At 36.8% G+C, this 13,565-nt stretch overlaps 1 protein-coding gene across 2 annotated transcripts; it reads left to right on the forward strand.

The window, feature by feature from the left end:
• Positions 1-893: 893 nt before the first annotated feature.
• Positions 894-8,644, forward strand: LOC131158819 (granule-bound starch synthase 1, chloroplastic/amyloplastic). Of its 2 annotated transcripts, none has more exons than XM_058113711.1 (14): positions 894-1,079; positions 2,798-3,171; positions 3,300-3,380; positions 3,510-3,608; positions 3,745-3,834; positions 6,176-6,239; positions 6,326-6,426; positions 6,529-6,638; positions 6,732-6,975; positions 7,084-7,260; positions 7,348-7,539; positions 7,675-7,761; positions 7,867-7,995; positions 8,149-8,644. In XM_058113711.1, exons 2-14 carry the CDS (start codon positions 2,812-2,814, stop codon positions 8,263-8,265), a joined length of 1,851 nt encoding a protein of 616 aa, XP_057969694.1. In that variant the 5' UTR covers positions 894-1,079; positions 2,798-2,811; the 3' UTR covers positions 8,266-8,644. The 2 variants fall into 2 exon arrangements, with proteins under 2 accessions (XP_057969694.1, XP_057969695.1); XM_058113712.1 differs by having other exon boundaries at positions 918-1,079; positions 2,793-3,171.
• Positions 8,645-13,565: the final 4,921 nt, after the last annotated feature.

A 13,565-nucleotide genomic window follows, 5' to 3' on the forward strand; every position in this document is an offset into this window, starting at 1 on the left:
CAGTTTTAGATTCTTAGGATTTGATTTTGTTATCTCCAAATCTCAAAGTTTGAACCACAGTATTCTTCCGTCATAAGTGAAGAGTTTTTTAATAAAAAAAAAGGATGTGTCGTCCTCTTTTATCAAAAAAAAAATTAAAGGTTTTAAATTTTTGTTTGAAAAGAAAGAAAGAAAAAAATAAATAGGTAGTGGAGGTGGAAAAATAGTGGTTGAAGAAATATAGGTGGACTACCAGAGAGTTAAGTTGAATTGACAACCTCCTCTCCTCTGAATCACTCATCTTAATGCATTTATATATTTATTATCTAATTATTATTTTCTTAAATACCCTGATACAGACATTAACGGCCTCACTTCTCTTCTATTTATTTCTTCTTACTATTATTTAAAACTCTGGAAAAACCAAAAATAGTTCATCGCATAAATTATATTATAATAAAAAACATAGTCCCTGTAAACGAAAGAACGAGTGTCGTTTTACTAGCATGTTGTCGGTGGGACCGGGTTGGGCCACCCCGTGAAAATCATAGTCCCTGAAAACGAAAGCCTGAGTGTCGTTTTACTATGTTGTTTTGTTAGTGGTGGGATGGGTGGGGCCACCCCGTGTCTCAGTGGCTTCAATATGGGCCGTAGGATTAAAAAATTAATATAATAAAATAATAAAAAGTGTAATTCTTTCTAGCGATCGTGATTTATTTGGAAAAAAAATAAAAATTAATAAAAAAATTAAATATCTGCCTTTTCCAGGGGGAGGTGCGAGTTTTCCTGTGCGGGCATATACCGGGTAATTCGAGGTGGGCCCCGCCTCCCCACGTGAATCCGGGCCCCGCTGATCGAATCCTGAGGTGCCTGGCATCTAGGAATGACCTAAGCCATTCCCTTACTGCCACGTGCCCCCCCGTTGTCACCTTCGCCGTGACAGTTGCTCTTTCCCCCTGCTACAAAATGCCACTCCCCCTCCTTCCACAGTAATCATCACTGACGAGTGACGAGTGACGATCAGACTGCCCCCCGGAAATCCCTAGAACCTCTCTCTCTCTCTCTCTCTCTCTCTCTCTCTCTCTCGCTCTCCTGAACTGGTATGTCTCTTTGATTTAAGCTACGCAGATGTTTTCTTGGTCGATTCCCACTTTAACGCTCCGTTTTGATGTTCTTGAATTTCTAGTTTCTAGTCGGCGCTTGATCTGGTTTAGTTTCTTTCACTGATTGTTGTTTTGGCTCCTCACTCTGCTGCTTATTATTTATTTGTTTATGCTGCGATTGTATTCACCTGTAAGGATCTTCTTCGAGTTGGTGTAGTTTCTGTTGTAGTCTTTGTAGATCGGCGTATGTTTGTTTAAGCCGTATTGACTTGTAATTCATTATCATTGAATTCATGTTATTCATCCGGTGGATTGTGAGAAAATCAATGCTCTTTTCTGATGTAGATTTTTCTTTTCCTTTTTTTTCGCCGGGTCGGGTGTTAAGAACAAGTTTGGAGCAAATATTATATGCTTCTTTTGGGCAATGATTTGGTTATCACTTTAAAATTAGTACTTATCATGCTTTCAGATGCTAAAACCGCTTTTAGGTTTTGGCTCTCGAAAGCCATTGTTGACTTTTTACATGCTAAGTACTGTTCTTGCACTTAATCCCAAAATTAAAACAACCTTTTTGCTTTCAAATCCAATTAAATCGCTTCAAATTATGATCCCCAGTGCTATTTTGCCTCTATTAATTTTTTCCCCATTTTTGATGTCTTATACACAATTTTTGCTGAATATTAGAATCAGAAAATTTGGGCTAATCGAATCCATCAAAGCGCTTCGTGTTATGATCACCCAACCACTTTTGCCTTTTTTAAGTTTATCTCATGTGTCATGTCTTATACACAAAACTGTTTGCAGGATGGAAAATTGTATACATCAACTATATGGGTCTGTTTGGATCTAGGATTTTACGTTTGGAAAGGAGGGGAAAGGAAATTTAGTAGGAAATTCATACAAAATGAAAATTTGTTTTATCATTATTAAAAATGAAAAAGATCAACTGTTAATGATGTGTAAAGTCAAGTATTTTTAATTAATTTGGCATATTTTTAGTTTCTTTCACAATTTACTTGATAACTAACCACGAAAAAATGATTTTTTTTTTGTATTTTCCTTTCCTTAATGCATTCTAAGTTCCAAACAGGGGCTATAAGTAAATGTAAAACCCTTGCTGCATGAAGCTACTTCAATCAATTCATGCAATATTTGTTATGTTGGAATGGAACAAATTAGGGGAGCAGAGTGGAGTGAAAAATTGTATGTAAACTATGCGGAAATAAAGTGATCAGTTCCATTCCATTGCATGGAATGTTTCTTTCCTGGAATATTATTATTATATATATATATTTTTAGTGATTGTGCTTTTGTTGATACTAAAGGCAATAAAAATTTTGATGATTGGCTACTTACCTGCACCATGTATCTGCATGCATGCACTATTTCCTTGTTACACATTTATATATCTGTGTCGCAGGATGCCCCGTTCTCAAAAGGCACTTTCAATCATCTTGGCAATTTGGTGCCAATCACCTGAATGAATTATTGGAGATCTTTAATCCCTTTAATTAGATAGCCAGTTGGATGTATAATTAAACAAACATGTTGAAATTAATTTTGTTGTAAATTCTCCGGACAAGTATTAAGGATATGGATTCACAGATCACATTGGAACTTTTTGCAATTATTTTGTTTCTTGCAGTAGTTTGATTCTTTCATGTTCAAGAATCTAGATTCTGCAATTTCTCTTAACTGCTTCCACTCTAGTGCAGAACAAGGATTTACCATGGCAACACTGGCTGCCGTGCAATTTGTATCAAGGACTTCTCATGTCAACTGCCAAGGAACTCTAGGATCAGAAAGTAAGGCAACCAACTTAGCACAAATTGGACTAAGGAACCAAAGCACAACTCACAATGGGCTCAGATCTTTGAACAAGGTGGATTTATTACGAATGAGAACCAGTGCAAAAGCAAATGCTAGACAAGAAAAAAGTAAAGGAGATAAAACTGAAACTGAGATGCCTTCAAGAGCCATTATATGTGGACACGGGATGAACTTGGTTTTTATGGGAGCTGAGGTAGGTCCATGGAGCAAAACTGGTGGGCTTGGTGATGTTCTTGGAGGACTGCCACCAGCCATGGCGGTAAGCATGCATTTTCATTCTCAGTTGATTTGCCAATGTAATTCTATTCTTATGCTTTCTCTTAAGATGCTGCATATGCATATGTTTGAACTGTATTTAGCTTCATTTGGCATGGTAAAAATTTGTAGGCTAATGGACACCGAGTTATGACTGTGTCTCCACGCTATGATCAGTATAGAGATTGTTGGGATACCAATGTTGCAGTTGAGGTATGCTCAAGTTTTTTCTTTAAAAAAAACATCTGTTTTTACAGAATTTCTTCTTTTCATTGCTTCCATATACCAGTTTAGTGGAATTGCTTCAAATAATTTGCCTGAACTTATGGTTCTTGCATCCAGATAAAAGTTGGAGACAGAATTGAAACTGTTCGATTCTTCCACTGCTACAAGCGAGGAGTTGATCGAGTTTTTGTTGATCACCCAATGTTCCTTGAGAAGGTATATATATTTCTTGATCATCAATTCTTTTCTTAGTGTGAAGGCCCGAATTCTTTTTTTTAAGTATAATATTTTACGAGGACTTTTTAAGGATTTGTTGGATCTTGTTTCCAATGTAAATCTTTTTGAATTTTAGGTGTGGGGGAAAACTGGGTCCAAAATCTATGGCCCAAGGGCAGGGGAGGATTACAAGGACAACCAATTTCGTTTCAGCTTATTCTGCCAGGTTACTGTTCCCTTTATTTCCTACAGTTTCATTTATTCTTTCAATGTTCAGATCATTTCAAGTTGGCTGGTCAGCAGTGATTTTGATTTGCTGCTCATGGGGTGCAATAGTGTTTGTGCTATTTAACAAAAGCACGCAAGAGATGTCTTGAAAATTGCACAAAATGAAAATCATATTTTCCTGGAGATATGCTGCCTCTGTACTTTTTTTTTGGGATACAAAAAGAAGATATATTAAAGAAAAGGATAAGAAATTACACCGGAAGGAGGATAAGAAATCCTCCTAAACAAAGCAGGAAAACACGATAAAAATATAAACATTACATAAAGGCACCTCTCCAATCCCTTTGGAGATTCGATAAGAGCATACCCAAGCCCTGAAAGTGACTCTATCCCAAAGGATCACAGAATTTAATTTGCCATTGAAAACCCTTGCATTCTTTTTGATCTACAATGTCCAGAAAATGCCAAAGACTGCACATCTCCACAAATCTTTTCCTTACTCCTCCCAAAACCATTGTACCATTGAGGGCCAAAATATATGTATAAAAAAAATTTATAGAAATTTTTTTAATATGCTTGTAATTATTATGACTTTGTTAATTTTTAACTAAATTATCTACTATACAAGAATTTTAAAAATTATTAATTAGAATTGTGAGTAAATACATCTCAATAACTGTTAAAAAAAATGTCAATATGAGCATGACATATACGAAAAAAAATAAAAAATCAAAAGATTAAATATAAACAAATAATTTAACTTAAGTAATGATCCTATAATTGTACTCGTCACTTCTTTTATAACACAAAAGTCATCAATCATCGAACCAGTACCAAACTTTTGTGCAATTTATCTTCTTACTGCATATAATAAAATAATTCATAAGATAGTCATCTTCCATCTTATTACAATTTTCATTTTAATAAAATTCAGAGCTGGGAAAAAAAAAAAGCATGCTCGATTATAATTTTAGAAATAGGAATAATAAAAATAAATTAACTTAATCTAGCAACAAGAGGATATATTACTAATTTTATTGTTTCCACCAATCCTTAATGCAATTTAAAAGTGATGGACACTTTTTAAAAACTCTTGATACTGCCAAATATTAAGTTGTTAATGTCTCAAAACTTCTCTTTTCAGTGAGGTCCTTGAAATAAAATTACTGCCAAATATTAAGTTGTTAATGTCTCAAAACTTCTCTTTTCAGTGAAGTCCTTGAAATAAAATTAACATATTTTTATGATAAATGTTTTTCCCACTTTTTATTCTCTAAAATTGTTCTTTGAAGAATTATCAAATTCTGTATTCATTTTTAACTTGATATTATTAGTAAGTTCTTGCTATAATATATCTTTTTCTTTATGCAAAAATAAATATAAAAAAATACAAGAATAGAAATAAATACTGTTACTAATTTTTAGATTATGATACAAGAAATTTAGGTGCATATCATTTAGTTTTAAAAATATATATATATATATGTATATTTGGAATAGAATAAAATAAAACAAAACAAAATAAGTGATCACATCTTTACAATTTAGTATCTTTCATATGATTTAAGCAGTGTGTGTGTGTGTGTGTGCCCCTTTAGCTTGGGGGGAGGATTTAATTGGAAGGGATAGGACGGTTTAAACATGCATGCACTATCTGGCAATTTCCAAAGGATAAAGTGAAAACGATAAACCAACTGGGAGCTTGGGGGGGCGTCTGCCCCCGCCAGCCCCCTTGCATCCGCCCCTGCATTGTACCTTACCATTAGGAAAACATCCACTGTCGTGGAAGCTCGAAGGCCTCCTCAAAGACTGAGAAAAGAAAAACCCAAAGCTGCCTAGCCACCCTGCAATGTAGAAACAAATGATCACGGGTCTTGCTGGGTCTCAAACATATAACGTAAATATTCGGACTAATGGCCTAGTGAGGTCTCAGTTGCAACAAATCATTGGTATTAAGTCTACTTAATCTAGTGAGAGTAAGAGTCCACGTATAGTACCTCTGTAGCTGTGTAGATGGAAGATGTTACTTTACAAAGCAAAGGAATATTACCCAAAAATTTTGTTCCTGTTATCTACTTGTTAAATTGGCAAATTAATTGTCAGATACATGTGCTCACAGAATCAGTCCTATGTAAAATAAATTAATTGATGAATCCCAAGGGCTGATGTTTAGCGCTGCTCTGCCAAGTTACATAAATACTTGGGTCCAAAATCTAAATTGGAGTTGGTAAACTGAATATAGTTTATTTAGTCATCCTTTACATTTTTGTTCAACAGCTTTTTTATACAGTGACAAACAATGATGGTGTAGTTTAGAATTATTTTTTATTTGCTTTCAGGCAGCTCTTGAAGCACCAAGGGTTCTTAATTTGAACAGCAGCAAATATTACTCAGGACCATATGGTGCGTTTTCTTCTTTCAATCTTAACGAATAGGTCCATCATCAAGGAATAACTTTCATCTGAGCCTACTGCCATGATTCCATGTAGGGGAGGATGTTGTTTTCATTGCCAATGATTGGCACACAGCTCTTCTTCCAATGTACCTACAAGCACACTACAAATCTAGGGGACTTTACAAAAATGCCAAGGTAAGCAGTCTCTGATTTTGATTCCAAGCACACAAGTTGCATCTGCTCAGGTGTGAAATTGATTCCTCCAGAACTGACATTGTGCCTGTTAAATGATGATAGGTTGTTTTTTGCATCCACAACCTCGCATACCAAGGCAGATTTTCTTTTTCAGATTTCTCGCTTCTGAATTTGCCTGACCAATTCAGGGGCTCATTTGATTTCATAGATGGGTATGATTTTCTAACTGAGCCATAATCTGGTCTCTGATAGGATGTTCCCTTTGATATTGATTTCATGAAATATGTAATCCTTCCATTTTGCAGGTATGAAAAACCTGTGAGGGGAAGGAAAATCAACTGGATGAAGGCAGGAATATTAGAATCGGACAGGGTGGTGACAGTGAGCCCATATTACGCCCAGGAACTTGTTTCTGGAGTTGAGAGGGGTGTGGAATTGGATAACATCATTCGAAAAACTGGCATTACTGGTATTGTGAATGGCATGGACACCCAAGAATGGAATCCATCCAAGGACAAGTACATTGATGTCAAATATGATGCTACAACTGTAAGAACTGTCTTTGGAAGAAAATATGAATTTCTTTTGTGATTTTTACTGTCAAACATTCGAAGCAATGAAAGCATGTTCTCAGATGAATTTAAAGCTCATTGTCAGGTTATGGACGCAAAACCCATTGTGAAGGAAGCCCTCCAAGCAGAAGTTGGGTTACCAGTAGACAGGAATATCCCTTTAATAGGCTTCATTGGCAGGCTAGAGGAGCAGAAAGGTTCAGATATTCTGGCGGAAGCCATTCCACAATTCATAGATGAGAATGTTCAGATAGTAATCCTTGTAAGTATCAAATTTGGAAGAATTAGATTCCCCATACTGGAGCTGTGGCCGCAGAAGCTTCATTGACAACATTTATTGATTAAACAGGGAACTGGCAAAAAGCATTTGGAGAAGCAGCTTGAACAGCTGGAAACAAAATACCCTGACAAGGCTATAGGGATTGCCAAATTTAATGTCCCCTTAGCCCATATGATTACCGCTGGGGCTGATTTTATGTTGGTCCCAAGTAGATTTGAACCATGCGGTCTCATACAGCTGCACGCCATGAGATACGGAACGGTGAGATCATAACACTTCCCCTCCCATCTCTACTCTCAACCAACCAACCAAACAAACCCCGCCCAACACCCGCCTCCCCAACTCATATTTAAATCTTTTAAATTTTTTAATATTGACATTTGGCTTGTGCAACAGGTGCCCCTTGTTGCCTCAACTGGTGGACTTGTTGATACTGTTGTAGAGGGTTTTACAGGATTTCAGATGGGAGCCTTCAGTGTCGAGGCAAGTAAAGGATATGACATCCCTGCATAAACAACCATTGATGCCCCTCTGTTATGCTTCCTTTGTGATAATAATTAATCCTACTTTTGCGATATATATTTTCAGTGCGATGAAGTTGATCCAGCTGATGTAACTGCAGTAGCTACTACTGTGAGGAGAGCTCTTGCAACCTATAAGACCCCTGCCTTAAAGGAGATGATCCAAAATTGCATGGCACAGGATCTTTCGTGGAAGGTCAGCATTGCTAAACTTTTTCCTTCTATTTGGTTGTTTCTCCTCCATGAGTTGCCAACTTGGAACAGAAACCATATTTCTATCACATCAATCAAAAAAACTCAACACAGTTAAGAAATGAAAATGAGATGTGTGGTTTACAAATGCATGCAGGGACCAGCCAAGCAGTGGGAAAAGATGCTGTTGCGTCTCGAGGTCGACGGAAATGAACCTGGAATTGAAGGGGAGGAGGTTGCTCCTCTTGCCAAGGAAAATGTTGCCACTCCTTGAGAGCTCTTAGAAATTTCTCCATCCAGCACCAGCCTCAATAAGTCGAAATAACACTTTCGGTTTAACTCCCGCACTTGAATACTCTCCTTTAGCTGATCTGCAGGTACATGTTAGTTTTCAAGTGAAGTATTTGCATATGCCCGTTGAAAACCAAGTGCCATTTTGCAGTTTATGGTATATTTGTATGGGGAATTTGCAAAGGGGGGAAAAAATTAAGATGGTACAAAACTAACAAGTTGGGTCTCAACCTATTAGCTAGTTTTTGTTTCCTTCATCATCTGAGCATTGCACCATAGTGCAGCAGTGCTAGTAGATAAAATAAGCAACTCTTTTGTCTATTTAATAGTTACAAAAAAAAAAACAATTTAGAAGCATTAAATCATTTGGATGTGATTTTTCCATGTGAGTGACAGAAAAGCCTGGCATTATGCTAACAGGGTGTTGGGGAAATTCATGCATTTGACTGTAGTAGGGAAATTCATGACTTGCACTGCCCAACAGAGGAAGGTCTCAAGCCCAGCTATGCATTCCATTGGCTGTACAGATTACAAATAATAATAATAATAATAATAATAATAATAAAGGATTATAAATGATTTAGAAAAATGAATAATTGTAATTTAGACTTATGGTATTTTAAAAATTAACTAATAATGTTTGAGATTGTAATTAAAAATGTTTTTTAAAAAAGTTGTTTATTTAAGCTTAATTGACTCATAATACTTCCCCATTTAGTAGGGTGAGCAATTTGTTGTGAGAGAGATTCTTGAGGAAGATATGATCGGTGAAAAGAGTAATCGAAAGCAATTGAAATAAAGATGATGTGGCTTAAAGTATGACAACCACTAAAGGTGTAAAGAGGCAAGAACATATTTAAGAAAAGTGATCATAAATTTTTATTTTATTAAGTTATTTGATGAAGATCTAGTAAAAGCATAAATTCGAGTTGAAGATATGATATGGATAAGTAGAGTGAGGAATATGTATGTATTGAACATTTGAAAAAGATGAAAAAGGTGGAGTCTGATAAGATTAACAAGATTTGTGGAGGGTGATTTCTCGGTCACTTATTTAGGTGTCCCGGCTGTTTCTGAGCGTTTAATGATTAGATCCTTGGAGCCTTTGGTTTAAAAAATAAAAAGTAAGGTGGTAGGGTGGAAGTAGCGCTGCCTTCACAAGGTGGTCGTCTAATTCTTTTAAAGCATGTTCTAACTTGTATGGCAATTCATTTGTTGGCGGTATTAGACATTTCGAAGGCAGATCAAAAGAAGATAAATTCAATCCTTTCAACGTTCTTTTGGGGTGAGATAAATGGAAAGCCGAAAGTGAAGTGGTGCTCGTGGTCTAAGCTGTGCAAGCCCACTAGTGAGGGTGGTTTAGGTGTTCGTGATTTTGGTGAAGTTCAAGAATCTCTGCATATGAAATTTGCTTGGAGGTTCATGACTATAGATAATCTTTGGATAAAATTTTTTCGTGCTAAATATGTGAAACAAGGACATATCTCTTTGGTGGTTCCTAAAGACTCGAGTTCTAGGTTTTGGAGATCTGTTATGTGGGTTTTACCTCAGGTGACGGAGAACGCACAGCTGAAGATAAAGAATGGAAAGGGTTCGTTGTGGTTTGATAATTGGTTGGTTAGTGGCCTGCCTTGTTTGCAATTTAACAATATCCAAAACCCTTTGTTGAATATTAAAATGTGTGGGTGGATGGTGCCTTGGATATGCAGCACTTAGTAGAGTTGGTTGCTAATGACAAAACCGAAGAAGTCATTCAGAATATTGCTTGTGGGAGACGAGGTGTGTTGGGAATTAACAACAAATTCCCGAAACCTGTGAGAAACAAAATAGAGAAAGAGTACACGCCAAAGAAAAATCAATCACACGCACAAGACAGTATTTATATGGTTTGGCAATTTTGCCTACGTCCACGAAGTTGTAGGAATTTCACTATTATCAGGAAGAAAAATACAGAGAGTATGGTAGTACAATGTTTTCTCTCTCGTTCTTTCGCGAAGTGTGACCACTTACCCTAATCATCCAAAAACAATCATTTATATGCTGCACACAGGGTTTCGAATGGGCTACACAACAAGCCCAAAAAATTTTTCCGGGGTCATTGCCCGCGGACCCCTGTAAGTACGACTTGGGCTTACGGCCTAGTCCTTCGCTCCATGAACTAAGCCTTAAGATATAAAACTCTCATTAAAGAAAAGTTGAGTCATTATCCAAATTGAACGCAACTAGGCTCCACAAAAGCCCAACAAATCTCCCACTTGGAGACTAGTTCAATCACCAATATCAACTGCAATCCTTCAAATGAACAATCTCTCATCCCTGCAATTCATCCTCATGTCCTCAAGTTAGAAGACCAACCGAAGTTGCACATAGCTTCAACTTCTTAATAGTGACACTCTTAGTCAACATATCTACCGGGTTCTTAGATCCACAGATATTCTCTAGTATTATTAGCTTATCTTCAACAAGGTAACGGATAAAGTGGTATTTTGTCTGTATATGTTTCGACTTTGAATGAAAAGTCGAATTTTTAGTAAGAAAAATTACACTCTGACTGTCACTGTGTAGAATGTCCATATTTTGCTTCTTACCCAATTCGTCTAAGAAACCATATAGTCAAATCATCTCCTTTCCAGCTTCAATTGCTGCAACATACTCAGTTTCTGTAGTAGACAAAGTAACAATCTTTTGTAGATTTGAAGCCAAAGATATAGTTGTACCACCCAAAGTAAATAAAAACCCAGTAGTACTCTTTCTACTATCATTATTATCAACAAAATCAGCGTCTACATAACCCTGCAGTTTCAAACTTGCACCTGTGAAGCAAAGACATGTATCTGATGAACCCCTCATATATCTCAGAATCCACTTGACTGCCTCCCAATGCTGCTTTTCTAGCCTACTTATGAATTTGTTCACAACTCCCACTGTATGTGCAATGTCTGGTCTTGTACACACCATAACATACATCAAGCTGCCAATAGTTAAGGCATAGGGCACCTTGCTCATATGGTCCCTTTCTTCTTCTATCTTCAGTGATTGTTCCTTGCTTAGTTTGAAATGACTACCCAAGGGTGTGCTCACTGGTTTAGCTTCATTTATGTTGAACCTGCTAAAAATTTTCTTCACATACTCTGACTGTGAAAGTTTTAATGTACCATTAGCCTTGTCTCTAATGATTCTCATTCCAAGGATTTTCTTTGCAGCTCTCAAATCCTTCATTGCAAACTGTTTTGACAATTACTTCTTCAGATTATTAATCTCCTCAATGCTAGACCCTGCATTGAGCATATCATCTACATATAACAGTAAAATGATGTAAGAATTGTTAAAGAACTTAACATAACAACAGTGATCATCTCCACATCTCTTGAACCCAATTTTATGCATAAAACTATCAAATTTCTTATACCACTGTCTTGGAGCTTGTTTTAGATCATACAAGCTCTTTTTCAGTTTGTAGACTAAATTCTCTTGTCCCTAGACAATGAACCCTTATGGCTGAATCATGTAAATGTCTTCCTCCAAGTCACCATGAAGGAATGTCATTTTCATATTTAACTGCTCAAGATGTAGATTTTCTACGGCCACCATTCCCAGTACCAGTCTAATTGTTGACATCTTCACAACTGGAGAAAATATTTCTGTGAAGTCAATATCCTCCTTCTGCTGGAACCCTTTGACAACTAATCTGGCTTTGTAGCGCTTTCTACTATCATGTTCATTCTTTATTTGTATACCCACTTGTTGTGCAAAGCCTTCTTCCCTACTAGCAATTCAGTCCACTCCCATGTCTGATTCCCTAACAAGGAATCCATCTCATCCTTCTTGGCTAACTCCCACTTGTTTTTGAACTTTCATCATGCAAGGCTTCATCATAACACTCTGACTCACCACCATCAGTTAGCGGGAGATAATTTAGAGCAGGTGAATAACGCTATGGAGGTCTAATGGTCTTGGAAGATCTACGGACTGCAGCTACAAGTGTATTCTGATTTACTTGTGATCCTATGTTCTCCTTATCATCTTCAGCCCTTTCCTGGACAGTACTTTCAGTCAACTCATTTAAGTTAACAAACTCATATTTCTTCTGATCTATCTCTGTGACATCTGACACTACAATTGACATGTCCTTGTACATAACATGTTCATTAAATATCACAATTCTTCTTCTAATGATTTTCCTGTTTTGTTCATCCCAAAACCGATAGCCAAATTTCTCATCACCATAGCCAATGAAATAATACATTTTGGACTTTGCATCAAGTTTACTACGAGCATTAAAATCAATATGAACATAAGAAATACAACGAAAAACTTTTAAGTAAGAAAACTTTACCTCTTTATTGCTCCAAAGCTCTTTAGGAAGTCTGAACTCCATGGGAACTGAAGGTCCTCGGTTTATCAGATAAGTTGTAGTACTAACAACATCAGTTCAGAAAGTTTTTGGTAGTCCAGCATGCAACCTCATACTCCTAACACACTCATTGAAAGTTATGTTCATGCGCTCAGCCACACCATTTTGTTGTGGTGTCCTAAGAATGGTCTTTTCCATTCTGATTCCATGTGCAGCACAATACTCTTTGAACCCTCCATCTATGTACTCTCCTACATTTTCTGATCTCAAACACTTTACTTTCAAACATGTCTCTGTCTCAACCATAGCCTTCCACTTCTTAAAAGTTTCAAATACATCATATTTATTTTTCAGAAAATAAACTCATACCTTTCTGGTTGAGTCATCAATGAAAGTAACGTAATACCTTGAACCTCCAAGGGATGCAACGGGAGAAGGCCCCCATAAATCTGTGTGCACTAACTCCAATTTTTCAGGCTTTGGTGTTCTGCCACTTTTCAAGAAACTCACCATTTTCTGCTTTCCTAAGATGCAGCTTTCACACAAGTCAAAATCAACAAACTTCAATTCTAGTAGTTTCCCTTTTGATAGCAGCATCTTCATCCCTTTCTCACTTATGTGACCAAGTCTGCGGTGTCATAAGCTTGTATCAGTACTTGCTTCAGCAACTGCAATTGTGTCTCTTGGACTTGAGGTCATGTATAGAGTACCAGATTTCTTTTCATGAGCCAATACTCTGGCTCCCTTTGTAACCTTCCAAGTGTCACCAGCAAATAATATTGCATGCCCTTCATCATCAAGTTGTTCGACAGAAATCAAATTTCTTCTCAGGTCAGGAATATGTCATACCTTCTCCAGTAACCAAACAGACCCATTGGGCAATGACATCCGGATGTTTCACATACCCACAACATCAAAGGATGTACCAT

Source organism: Malania oleifera, chromosome 6, assembly GCF_029873635.1.
Source record: "Malania oleifera isolate guangnan ecotype guangnan chromosome 6, ASM2987363v1, whole genome shotgun sequence".
In the NCBI taxonomy this organism is placed as follows: Eukaryota; Viridiplantae; Streptophyta; class Magnoliopsida; order Santalales; family Ximeniaceae; genus Malania; species Malania oleifera.